General features: G+C 44.7%; 1 protein-coding gene across 2 annotated transcripts; it reads right to left on the minus strand.

Moving 5' to 3' along the window:
- Window positions 1-18: 18 nt before the first annotated feature.
- LOC139392686 (phosphatidylinositol 4,5-bisphosphate 3-kinase catalytic subunit gamma isoform-like) lies at window positions 19-9,848 on the minus strand. Of its 2 annotated transcripts, none has more exons than XM_071140855.1 (16): window positions 9,610-9,731; window positions 8,617-9,016; window positions 8,240-8,502; window positions 7,700-8,022; window positions 7,219-7,514; window positions 6,503-7,029; window positions 6,053-6,287; window positions 5,080-5,289; window positions 4,604-4,685; window positions 4,404-4,507; window positions 4,080-4,226; window positions 3,908-3,998; window positions 3,641-3,771; window positions 2,918-3,029; window positions 2,537-2,694; window positions 19-745 (listed from the first exon to the last, which is right to left on the minus strand). In XM_071140855.1, exons 3-16 carry the CDS (start codon window positions 8,371-8,373, stop codon window positions 464-466), a joined length of 2,832 nt encoding a protein of 943 aa, XP_070996956.1. In that variant the 5' UTR covers window positions 8,374-8,502; window positions 8,617-9,016; window positions 9,610-9,731; the 3' UTR covers window positions 19-463. The 2 variants fall into 2 exon arrangements, with proteins under 2 accessions (XP_070996956.1, XP_070996955.1); XM_071140854.1 differs by having other exon boundaries at window positions 23-745; window positions 7,700-8,057; window positions 9,610-9,848.
- Window positions 9,849-11,777: the final 1,929 nt, after the last annotated feature.

An 11,777-nucleotide genomic window follows, 5' to 3' on the forward strand; every position in this document is an offset into this window, starting at 1 on the left:
CGGGAGGTCATGTATAACTATATTTCTCTACGATCAGGTTTATTATGGTATTGCCACCATCAGTCATGCAAGTCTGATGTTATACTAACAGATGATACAATCGGATTCAGTGCATTAGGAAGCGAACAGGAGTAAATATTTATGTATAACTCATAAACATATGGTAAGATCAGGTTTTGATCTTGAAAGTGCAAAAATAAGACTGGTACTGTATACAGTCCATGGTACAGTCAATGAGTAATGTATTGGAACAGCTGGTTACATCATTGAGAAGGGTTGACAAACTTTTAGAACCAGACTTTGGTCTTTGACTATATCTCCCTCTCCTTATTTGGGAGTCTGATCAACATAGTAATTGTACCTAAAGTGGTTTACAGTTATCACATGTGGCCTTTGTGGGATTCGAACCCATCACACTGGTGCTGCCAGCCCACTAAGCCATTGGCACCACAAGGGGAGCCCCCTAAGCCGAGCGTTTATCCACCCCCTGCTTGATGCCCAGCACCAGGTGTAGGAACCAGTTGAACTGCACGGTCCAGCCCTTGTCCCTGCAGATCTCTATCTGGTCCAGCAGGTGGCGCTGTGCCTCCTCCTCCGGCCGGCCCACAGTCAGCGCTTCGCGGATGTACTCAATGTCTTCTTTGCTGGTGAGCTGAGGCATGCCTGTCATCAGCATCATGGAGAACAGGATGACGAGGAGGTTGGTGTGATGCCTCAGAGCCAGGTAGGCCCGCACACACACATCCTGGGAGAGAGGGGGGTTGGTATGTGTTAGTACTCTAGATGAGATACAGTGCCTTGCGAAAGTATTCGGCCCCCTTGAACTTTGCGACCTTTTGCCACATTTCAGGCTTCAAACATAAAGATATAAAACTGTATTTTTTTGTGAAGAATCAACAACAAGTGGGACACAATCATGAAGTGGAACGACATTTATTGGATTTTTCAAACTTTTTTAACAAATCAAAAACTGAAAAATTGGGCGTGCAAAATTATTCAGCCCCTTTACTTTCAGTGCAGCAAACTCTCTCCAGAAGTTCAGTGAGGATATCTGAATGATCCAATGTTGACCTAAATGACTAATGATGATAAATACAATCCACCTGTGTGTAATCAAGTCTCCGTATAAATGCACCTGCACTGTGATAGTCTCAGAGGTCCGTTAAAAGCGCAGAGAGCATCATGAAGAACAAGGAACACACCAGGCAGGTAAAATATACTGTTGTGAAGAAGTTTAAAGCCGGATTTGGATACAAAAAAAATTCCCAAGCTTTAAACATCCCAAGGAGCACTGTGCAAGCGATAATATTGAAATGGAAGGAGTATCAGACCACTGCAAATCTACCAAGACCTGGCCGTCCCTCTAAACTTTCAGCTCATACAAGGAGAAGACTGATCAGAGATGCAGCCAAGAGGCCCATGATCACTCTGGATGAACTGCAGAGATCTACAGCTGAGGTGGGAGACTCTGTCCATAGGACAACAATCAGTTGTATATTGCACAAAGCTGGCCTTTATGGAAGAGTGGCAAGAAGAAAGCCATTTCTTAAAGATATCCATAAAAAGTGTCGTTTAAAGTTTGCCACAAGCCACCTGGGAGACACACCAAACATGTGGAAGAAGGTGCTCTGGTCAGATGAAACCAAAATTGAACTTTTTGGCAACAATGCAAAACGTTATGTTTGGCGTAAAAGCAACACATCTCATCACCCTGAACACACCATCCCCACTGTCAAACATGGTGGTGGCAGCATCATGGTTTGGGCCTGCTTTTCTTCAGCAGGGACAGGGAAGATGGTTAAAATTGATGGGAAGATGGATGGAGCCAAATACAGGACCATTCTGGAAGAAAACCTGATGGAGTCTGCAAAAGACCTGAGACTGGGACGGAGATTTGTCTTCCAACAAGACAATGATCCAAAACAAAAAGCAAAATCTACAATGGAATGGTTCAAAAATAAACATATCCAGGTGTTAGAATGGCCAAGTCAAAGTCCAGACCTGAATCCAATCGAGAATCTGTGGAAAGAACTGAAAACTGCTGTTCACAAATGCTCTCCATCCAACCTCACTGAGCTCGAGCTGTTTTGCAAGGAGGAATGGGGAAAAAATTCAGTCTCTCGATGTGCAAAACTGATAGAGACATACCCCAAGCGACTTACAGCTGTAATCGCAGCAAAAGGTGGCGCTACAAAGTATTAACTTAAGGGGGCTGAATCATTTTGCACGCCCAATTTTCAGTTTTTGATTTGTTAAAAAAGTTTGAAATATCCAATAAATGTCGTTCCACTTCATGATTGTGTCCCACTTGTTGTTGATTCTTCACAAAAAAATACAGTTTTATATCTTTCTGTTTGAAGCCTGAAATGTGGCAAAAGGTCGCAAAGTTCAAGGGGGCCGAATACTTTCGCAAGGCACTGTAAATACTCTAGTTAAGTGTGTGTGTGTGTGTGTGTGTGTGTGTGTGTGTGTGTGTGTGTGTGTGTGTGTGTGTGTGTGTATTTTTACTAGTTAGACAACAAGTTAGTCTGAGTACCTGGAACCTCTGGAAGTGTGGGCTGCTCTTCTTCCCTGATGTGCCCATGACATAGAGGAAGTCAGGGGTGAGGACGAAGGGAACCCTCTCCTTACTGATACCCAGGAAACTCTTATAGTTCCCCAGTATGTGGCCAAAGTCTATGTGGAACAGGTTACCTGAGGGCAGACATATCGATGGGGGAAAAAAGCATGTTATAGATCAACCATCCAATACATCAGAAACAAATGACTACATTCAGATGAACAGAAAAACACTTTCTATGGGTTCATCCACATATATAGAATATTGTGGAATGTATTCCTAATGTTTTGGCAGCCACTTAAAGCCAAGAACTGTATCATGTTTGTGCTATAGGGAGATGAGGATGAGCTCTGGTACCAGATTCAGTGATCATGATGTTGTCGTTGTGTCTGTCTCCTACCCCCAGCACGTAGGTGGCCACACAGTACCCTCCACAGGAGAACACAAACCTCTCCACCGCCTGCTGGAACTACAGGGAGGAGAGAGAGAGACACACACACACACACACACACACACACACACACACACACACACACACACACACACACACAGAGAGAGAGATGGGGAGAGACAGAGAAAGACAGGAAAAGAGAGGGAGAGAATGATGGCGAGTGAAGGAGAGAGAGAGAGAGAGAGAGAGAGAGAGAGAGAGAGGGAAGTGATAGAGACAAGAGTGGAGGAAATGAAGAGCATTTGTGAGCTGCAATTTCATGCAACCAGCTCTGCTCGATTATTTCCACAGACAACATTGGAGCAAACACAGTGACTCAAACCGTGTTTCATCTTTCTCTATTCATCTGCTAGCGCTGTGGTAGCTTATGTGGTATACCTCCACCCTAAAGCTATGGAGACTGCTGCATTGGGCTATTTCTAAACGGCCAATTCAAAAATAGACATAGCAGAGCTGAAAATGTGGAGGTGCTTCAGCCTACACAGTCTGAGTATGCATGAATAGTGCTGCAGACAAAGCCCTGGGTAACAGGAAATGTAGCAGGTGTGTTTCCTTCCCCCTTTGCGCCGCAGTTATATCCTCTACAGCTGAGACGCTGCAGCACCGTGGGGGTTAATCTAGCTAGCTACCTTTTCCTCGCTCACACACTTGTCCCGCAGCCATTGGTTGAGGATCTCGTCCTTGAATGCTCCTGTGCTTCCCACAACACTCTGCTGGATGTTGGCAATAGTGGTGGCATCCTTCACTATCTCAATCATCCCTAGAGAGAGAGCGAGAGAGATGAAGAAATGGCACATAAGAAATGGCACATATATATATATATATATATATATATATTATATGTTATAATATATTATTATTAATGCGTCATGACAGTGTAAAGTCAGTTGACATACCTATTTTATTCCCAGTAGAGATACAGCCGTAGGGCAGTAAGGACAAGTCCAAAGACTCTTCCTCCCATATGGACTCCATGATCAGCAGAATCTAAAAAGAGGAGCACTTCCTTGTCATGGAACATTTGGTGGACAGTTTTGCCTAACCCCTTGAGAAAGCAAGCCCACACACCTGTAGAATGAGCATGTCCTGCCTGAGGTCATCCCCGTCCTTAAAGATGACCCCGATGGTGTCACTGGACAGGGTGGTGGGGTCAGCCCTCTTAAACTGCAGCCACAGCGGTCTCTTCTTAGAGGCCATCACCTTACACTGCTCTATCTGAAGAGAGGGACCCATGTTTAGAGTCAAACGCAGGAGAGAAGGGAGGAGTAAGAATACAATTAGTGGAGGATGCAGGAAATGATGGTGAGGAAAGGGATGGAGACAAGCGAGAAGAGACGTGGAGGAAAATAAGAGGGCGGTAGAATAGAGGTGGATAGGTATTATTCCACTCACCACCAGAGCACCAGCCCGTAGACCCGGGTCATAGGGCACTCTGAAGCTCTCTGGCAGCCCAGACGTCTGCAGGTTCTCCAGCTTCTGACGCAGCTGGAACACAACTGAACATAACACCGGGACTCATTACATGTTCATTTATATAGGAATTTATCTTGATCTCTTATACGAGGTACGTTGACCTGAGGCGGCAGGCTCACCTTGTGCAGAAACATCATATTTCTCAGCAGACATGGCCTTGATCTCCCTGGTGACTTTCTGCAGGGCTTCTGTCATCTCCACCTGTTGATGATAATGAATCGGATTATTCTTGATTCAGGTCCTCGTTATCTGACACTTTAGCGACCTAGTCTTTTTAAAAATCAGTCTTTTATATCCTTGAATTATTTGTATACGGTATATTTCATTGTGAGGAGTGTTGAGATGTTTTAATAAAGTTGTGTTTGAAGGTAAAGCTCTGAAGAAAGATGTTGGGAAGATCCACCTGACGTGCCGGCCTCAGCCCTCCGAGGAGTCCACACAGTACCAGAGGTACCTCGATTACCTGACTGGCTACGACGTCAAAGCCTTACAGTCACATTATACGGTGGAGGAACTCTCCTCGCCCACTCCTACTGTGTCCGATCACACATCACACCGTACTCTCGGCCGGGGTGAAGGCTATACGATCACCCACCTGGCGTCTGAAGTCCTGCAGCATGTCCTCTCCACAGCCTCGGAGGTAGGCTTCCAGCAGCACAGCGTACCTCTGCTGGTAGTGCATGGACTGGGCGATCTCACTCCTCAGGAACCAGAAAAGGAAATGACCTATCCTCTTACTCCTGAGAGCTCTCTTCAGCAGGAACCTGGCCAGGGCACTGTCATGGTACGGCTCAAACTTCACAGCCTGAAAAACACATATGCATTTTTCTCAATATAAACACATCATAAATGCAAGCTAAATGTTTCAATAAACTGTAATGCAACATTATAAAGTATCTTCCAGTTTGGGGATTTGTTCATACTCATACTGTTTTGCATGTTTAACCAAGGCCTCATTGTTGACAATAGAGACAGTTATTTGACTCTACAGTGATGAATGGCACATGCAAAACTACCCACAGGTGCTCCCTTCTGGGAAAATACTAGGTAGTCTTGTCTGTAAATGTTGTTCTTGTGTTTTTTCCTGGTCAATGTATTAAACAACTACTTTGTTTTTATGTTTGCTTCTACACTCAGAGACAGGTAGACCAACCACATATGACTAGAGCAGTTTAGTCATTCTCGTCATGAATCTTGTCCCGGAGGCAGCTCTGCAGAGTGGTCACTAGCTAGCACAGCCACAAAGTCATAACATCAGATTTTCAACCTAACCTTAACCAAACTGCTAACCATAATGCGTAAACCTAACCTTAAATTAAGATCAAAAAAGCAAATGTTTGCTTTTATGAATTTTTTCAATATAGCTCATTTTAACTTTGCAAAGTGAAATCACTCTGTTCTGCCTCCGGGACAAGAGTCATGACAATAAATGCCAACTTGCATGACTAGCGCTGGGTAACGAAACTCGGTTCCTCTGTGGCACAGGCCGAATCTTGACAGAACCAAGACCGAAGCGCATCAGACATTTCTCAGCCAAATTTTGGTTCCAACAAGTCCGACTAACTCACCTGGACCAGCTGCAGCAGGTACCTCAGGACGTCGTCGTCCCCCAGGGTCTCCAGCTTGCGTACTGCCATGGAGCGGACGTGAGCGTCAGAGTAGTGGCAGTCTAACAGCTGCATGGCCAGGCCCACATCCAGCACACTACGGTCCCACACAGAGCTCCTCTCCAGCAGCCTATGAGTGGCCAGGACAGCCTCCTGTCTACCCCACAGCACAGAGCCCAGCAGCTTGGGGTATGCCCTGGGAGGAGACAGTAGCGAGTTTTACAACATCTCAATAAAACTCCCAAAAATGGCACTGAATCATATTCACCGAAAGATCTCTGTGATACTCGTACAGAAAACATATTAAGAAAGATGGAATTGGAATGAAACAAGTGTTTCTGTGATATAAACTCAGATTACTCAAAGTTATTCAGTAATATAGTATTAGATGACCATGCCAGTCAGTCTTACCTGGGGTGACGCATACACTCCTCTCTGAAGTGCCACAGCAGCTCTTTGTCTTCTTGGCTGAGAGGGTGCAGTGGATCGGTCTCAACAATTACCTCAAACTGCTTCCTCAGGTGGTTAGGCATCTCCCTTTGCCCCCTCTCCCCTCCCTCGGCCTCCCGACCCTCCCCCCCAGCAGCCTTGCCCTCCCTGCTCTTGGGCAGGGCTACTGGGTAGCAGTACTTGTCCAGCAGGATGGCTACGGCCATGGAGGAGGCCTTGTCTGGGTTGGTGGCTGAGGTCAGCTTGTCTGCATTGACGCTGCTGTTGTCCTCGGTCTTCTCAGGCATCTTCCACATGTGGAGGATGAACTCTCCCTGGCGCAGCAGCGAGCGGTGGTCCACCAGCAGCAGGTTGACGTAGTACAGGAGACGATTCTTAGTCTTGCTACCATCATGGCTGCCGCTGCCACCTCCACCTGGGGATCCTCCGTTGTCCTGGTAGGAGGAGGTGCCCTTAGAGATCTGGGTCTGGGCCTTCCCACAGGACACCTGGGGAGAGGAGAAAAGAGAATAGAGTTCAATTGTAATGAATTGAATTAAGTTGTGATTCATGTTATATTCTCCAAATGATAGACTGGTATTCTACAAAAAAATCCCACAACAAAGATGTTGGCTAAAGCAAATATAGATACGGCTGCCAGACTAAACCAATACACCTTATACAGCTGACCAGTTTACCTGTAGGCTGAGGCGAGCCCCCTTGGGCAGGTCTCTGATGCGTATATTGAACTCCAGCCAGGCGTTCCACAGCACCTCCTCAGTGAAAGCCTTGGAGGAGGTCCTCTCCTGAGCCAGGAGCTGCTGGCCATGGAAGATACTGGCCTCCACATACACGATCAGCTCTGGGTTCCTCGGCAAAGCCGGGATGTCTATGCCCAAGACTTTAACCCTGAACTTCCTGTGACAGTCCCACAGAGAGATGGTGTAGACCCGCTCGTGGTCTTTCTCGTCGATCGTCAGCTGCTCATGGGTGCCTGTTGGAACAGAGGAATATGGATCATCTTAATCATCAAAGAAGCACTACCCACAGTAAAATCATGTGCTATAATATTGGTTATTGTGGCACAAATTGTTTACTTGAAAAGCACATATTGTAAATTGTAATCTATTGGTGAAATATTCTGATAAGATTACTATGGGAATGTTGATGCTAGCTTACCTGCCACTCCAGTACAGTCATCCACCTGTGCCCAGTCCTCTCTCTGGACTAGGTCTTGACCCGGATTAGGAGCCGACTCCAGAACCAGATGGATCTCCTCTCCGTTCTTCAGACACTGTCGGACCCAGTGGAAGTCCCTGACCGGGTGGTTCCCATAGATATACTCTTCCCTGCCACACACTCTCAGGACGTAGTCTGCCTCACAAACATCCTCGGGAACTCCCAGCAGAGCCCTCTTATTGGAGATCTTGGTAAAGAAGGTCTGGAGCACCTGGACGGGCGTGTCGTCGATGGACACTTTGATGGTCTGGCTGGCCTTGTTCCTGTGAATGACCAGCAGGATGTGGCTGTTTATCACCTAGAATAAAATATTATTCAATCTTTATTGATCCATGATACAGACAACGGAAATTGGCAATATTTTGCTGTCCCAGTACCCAGCTACATCACCCAACACAGAACAGGCTGGGAGCAGGCAAGAAGCAGAGGGTCGCCCCGCAGAGCTGCACCCCTGGAGCAGCCAGGTTAGGGGTTACATACCTTGGTGAGCAGGTAGTCCGGGAGGTGCTTGGATGTGATCCAAGGGTCCATTGAGTATAGTTTGGGGTCCCGGTCGGACAGCTCGATCTTGCGGGGTGTGAGGAGTTTCCTCCGGGTGAACTCCAGCTCGTCATCGTGCACGTTGCTGACGTCGGTGACGTCGTAGCCAATCAGGTAGTTGAGGTACCTCTGGTACTGTGTGGACTCCTCGGAGGGCTGAGGCCGGCAGGTCAGGTGGATCTTCCCCACATCTTTCTTCAGAGCTTTAGATTCAAACACAACTTTATTAAAACATCTCAACACACCTCAGAATAAAATATACCGTATACAAATAATTCAAGGATATAAAAGACAGATTTAAGACTTAAAGCTTCTACCTTTCCAGTAGCGGACGCAGTCCAGGGTCTGAAACACCTGGTGCTTATCGTAGATCTCACACCAGTTACCCTTCTTCTGGTAGAGCAGGATGCAGTGGTCAGGGGAGTACTTCTGGTAGAACTCAGGGCACAGGTTGGTGGCTACTACCCTCAGCCACACCTGGGCTTTCACCTGCTCCACCGTCCAGTTCCCAGCCACCTCCAGGAGCAAGGTGTCCGGGCTGCGGCTACTCTTTGTGGTGGTGGGGAGGACGAACTCGACGGCTATCTGGTCCACGGCCACGGAGAAGGTGGAGGTGAAGGCTTTCATCTTTCTTCTCCTCCTCCGGATCTCTTCTCTAAGGACTACAGGTTGAGGTTCTTCTTCATCGCTCACTTGCTGTTCCATAACACGAGTTATCTATTATCAATGAAGAATAAAACATATCCGTTTAGATTAGAATAGATGGATGTATAAGGGATGTTAAATGTAGCATGTCAAATTATCTCATGTTTGTCAACATAGCCTATAATAAGATACTCTTTCATGATATGTTATGCTCATAATAATTATATGTTCTATGATGGTGTATATGAATCTTATTAAACTTCTTTCAGATGAACTTCTCTGCATAGGGAGTTGCAAAGCAGGAAGCAAGAAGAAGCACTGACATCAGTAACAACGTATCAACCCCATACAGTCATTGCTATCAACTCATCAAAAGAAGAGAAATGTTGCACTAAAATTGGTTAATCAGAATTTGGCAATATTGTAAATTACACCTTAGTCATTTCAGAATTTCCAGAATTTCTCCTACACCTGCCCACAAAAACAAACCTACAGTATATAAAAAATACAACAATTATTGATGACATTTCCATATAGAGATAGTTTCCCATGAGCAAATTCAGAGCCGATAGATTTCAAAAACAGAAAGTAACGGTCATTTATTGCCGATTACATGCGCCAGGGAAAGTATGAAAGCCAGAGAAAACCATATGGGGAAAACGTACCGCTCAGTAGACCTAAACACACTAACGCCAGCAGAAATATGACACGGTTTGTGACTAGGCATTTGTAAATAATTGTACAATGATCCCAGTTCCTCCGTAGTTCATGTTGAGTCCGATGAAGTGGTACTAAAACTTTCTGTCGGCTATTCCACTCACCCCTCCCTGTTATGTGTGAAGCAGAGTCCCTTGCAAGCCTACATGTTGTGCTCTTATTGGTCGCTCAGAGTCGCCATAACTGTAGTTTTGAGGGAACTGGACTACAGAAACCCATAGCCAAATAATAATTTCATTGCATAATCATAACTATTACTATTACATTTTTTGCCGTTATAAACTGGGATAAGTATGTTATTGTTTCCATGACAAAACGGATGTATTTATATTCATATTCCATTGTCATATTCACTAAAAACGTTTTCTCCTGAAAAGAAAAAAAAAAAATCCGGCAAGGTATTATTTCATACTATTATATCAAACTAGCAAAGATTCTAAACTAAACAGTTTTTGCATGATGAGGGTTCTTATTGAATCCCATCAGTTAAAACCAATGATATACAGATATATATATATAATATATATATATAAATATACAGTTGAAGTCAGAAGTTTACATACACCTTAGCCAAATACGTTTAAACTTAGTTCTTCACAATTCCTGACATTTAATCCCAGTAAAAATTCCCTGTTTTAGGTCAGTTAGGATCACCACTTTATTTTAAGAATTTGAAATGTCAGAATAATAGTAGAGAGAATGATTTATGTCATATTTTATTTCTTTCATCACATTCCCAGTGGGTAAGAAGTTTACATGCACTCAATTAGTATTTGATAGCATTGCCTTTAAATTGTTTAACTTGGGTCAAACGTTTCAGGTAGCCTTCCACAAGCTTCCCACAATAAGTTGGGTGAATTTTGGCCCATTCCTCCTAACAGAGCAGGTGTAACCGAATCAGGTTTGTGGGCCTCCTTGCTCGCACACGCTTTTTCAGTTCTGCCCACAAATTTGATGGGATTGAGGTCAGGGCTTTGTGATGGCCACTCCAATACCGTGACTTTGTTGCGCCATTTTGCCACAACTTTGGAAGTATGCTTGGGGTCATTGCCCATTTGGAACACTAATTTGCAACCAAGCTTTAACTTCCTGACTGATGTCTTGAGATGTTGCTTTAATATATCCACATAATTTCCATCCTCATGATGCCATCTATTTTGTGAAATGCACCAGTCCCTCCTGCAGCACCCCCACAACATGATGCTGCCACCCCTGTGCTTCACCGTTGGGATGGTGTTCTTCGACTTGCAAGCCTCCCCCTTTTTTCTCCAAACATAAAGATGGTCATTATGGCCAAACAGTTCTATTTTTGTTTCATCAGACCAGAGGAGATTTCTCCAAAAAAGTACGATCTTTGTCCCCATGTGCAGTTGCAAACCGGCGGTTTTGGAGCAGTGGCTTCTTCCTTGCTGTGTGGCCTTTCAGCTTATGTCGATGTAGGACTCGTTTTACTGTGGATATAAATACTTTTGTACCAGTTTCCTCCCGAATCTTCACAAGGTCCTTTGCTGTTGTTCTGGAATTGATTTGTACTTTTCGCACCAAAGTACATTCATCTCTAGGAGACAGACCGCATCTCCTTCCTGAGCGGTATGACGGCTGCGTGGTCCCATGGTGTTTATACTTGCGTACTATTGTTTGTACAGGTGAACGTGGTACCTTCAGGCATTTGGAAATTGCTCCCAAGGATGAACCAGACTTGTGGAGGTCAACAATTTTTGGCTGATTTCTTTTGATTTTCCCATGATGTCAAGCAAAGAGGCACTGAGTTTGAAGGTAAGCCTTGAAATACATCCACAGGTACACCTCCAATTGACTCAAATTATGTCAATTAGCCTATCAGAAGCTTCTAAAGCCATGACATAATTTTCTGGAATTTTCCAAGCTGTTTAAAGGCACAGTCAATTTAGTGTGTGTACATTTCTGACCCACTGGAATTGTGATATTGTGAATTATAAGTGAAATAATCTGTCTGTAAACAATTTTGTGTAAAATGGCTTGTGTCATGCACCAAGTAAATGTCCTAACCGACTTGCCAAAACTATAGTTTATTAACAAGAAATTTGTGGAGTGGTTGAAAAACGCGTTTTAATGACTCCAACCTAAGTATGTAAAC

The sequence above is a fragment of the Oncorhynchus clarkii genome, chromosome 33 (assembly GCF_045791955.1).
Source record: "Oncorhynchus clarkii lewisi isolate Uvic-CL-2024 chromosome 33, UVic_Ocla_1.0, whole genome shotgun sequence".
In the NCBI taxonomy this organism is placed as follows: Eukaryota; Metazoa; Chordata; class Actinopteri; order Salmoniformes; family Salmonidae; genus Oncorhynchus; species Oncorhynchus clarkii.

Coding starts and splice junctions, on each gene's coding strand:
- LOC139392686 (XM_071140854.1), bottom strand. CDS start 9,004: ATGGAACAGCAAGTGAGCGATGAAGAAGAACCTCAACCTGTAGTCCTT. Junction 4,686..5,079: donor TGCAGGACTTCAGACGCCAG/GTGGGTGATCGT, acceptor TATCATCAACAG/GTGGAGATGACAGAAGCCCT. Junction 3,030..3,640: donor AGTGTGTGAGCGAGGAAAAG/GTAGCTAGCTAG, acceptor TCCTCCCTGTAG/TTCCAGCAGGCGGTGGAGAG.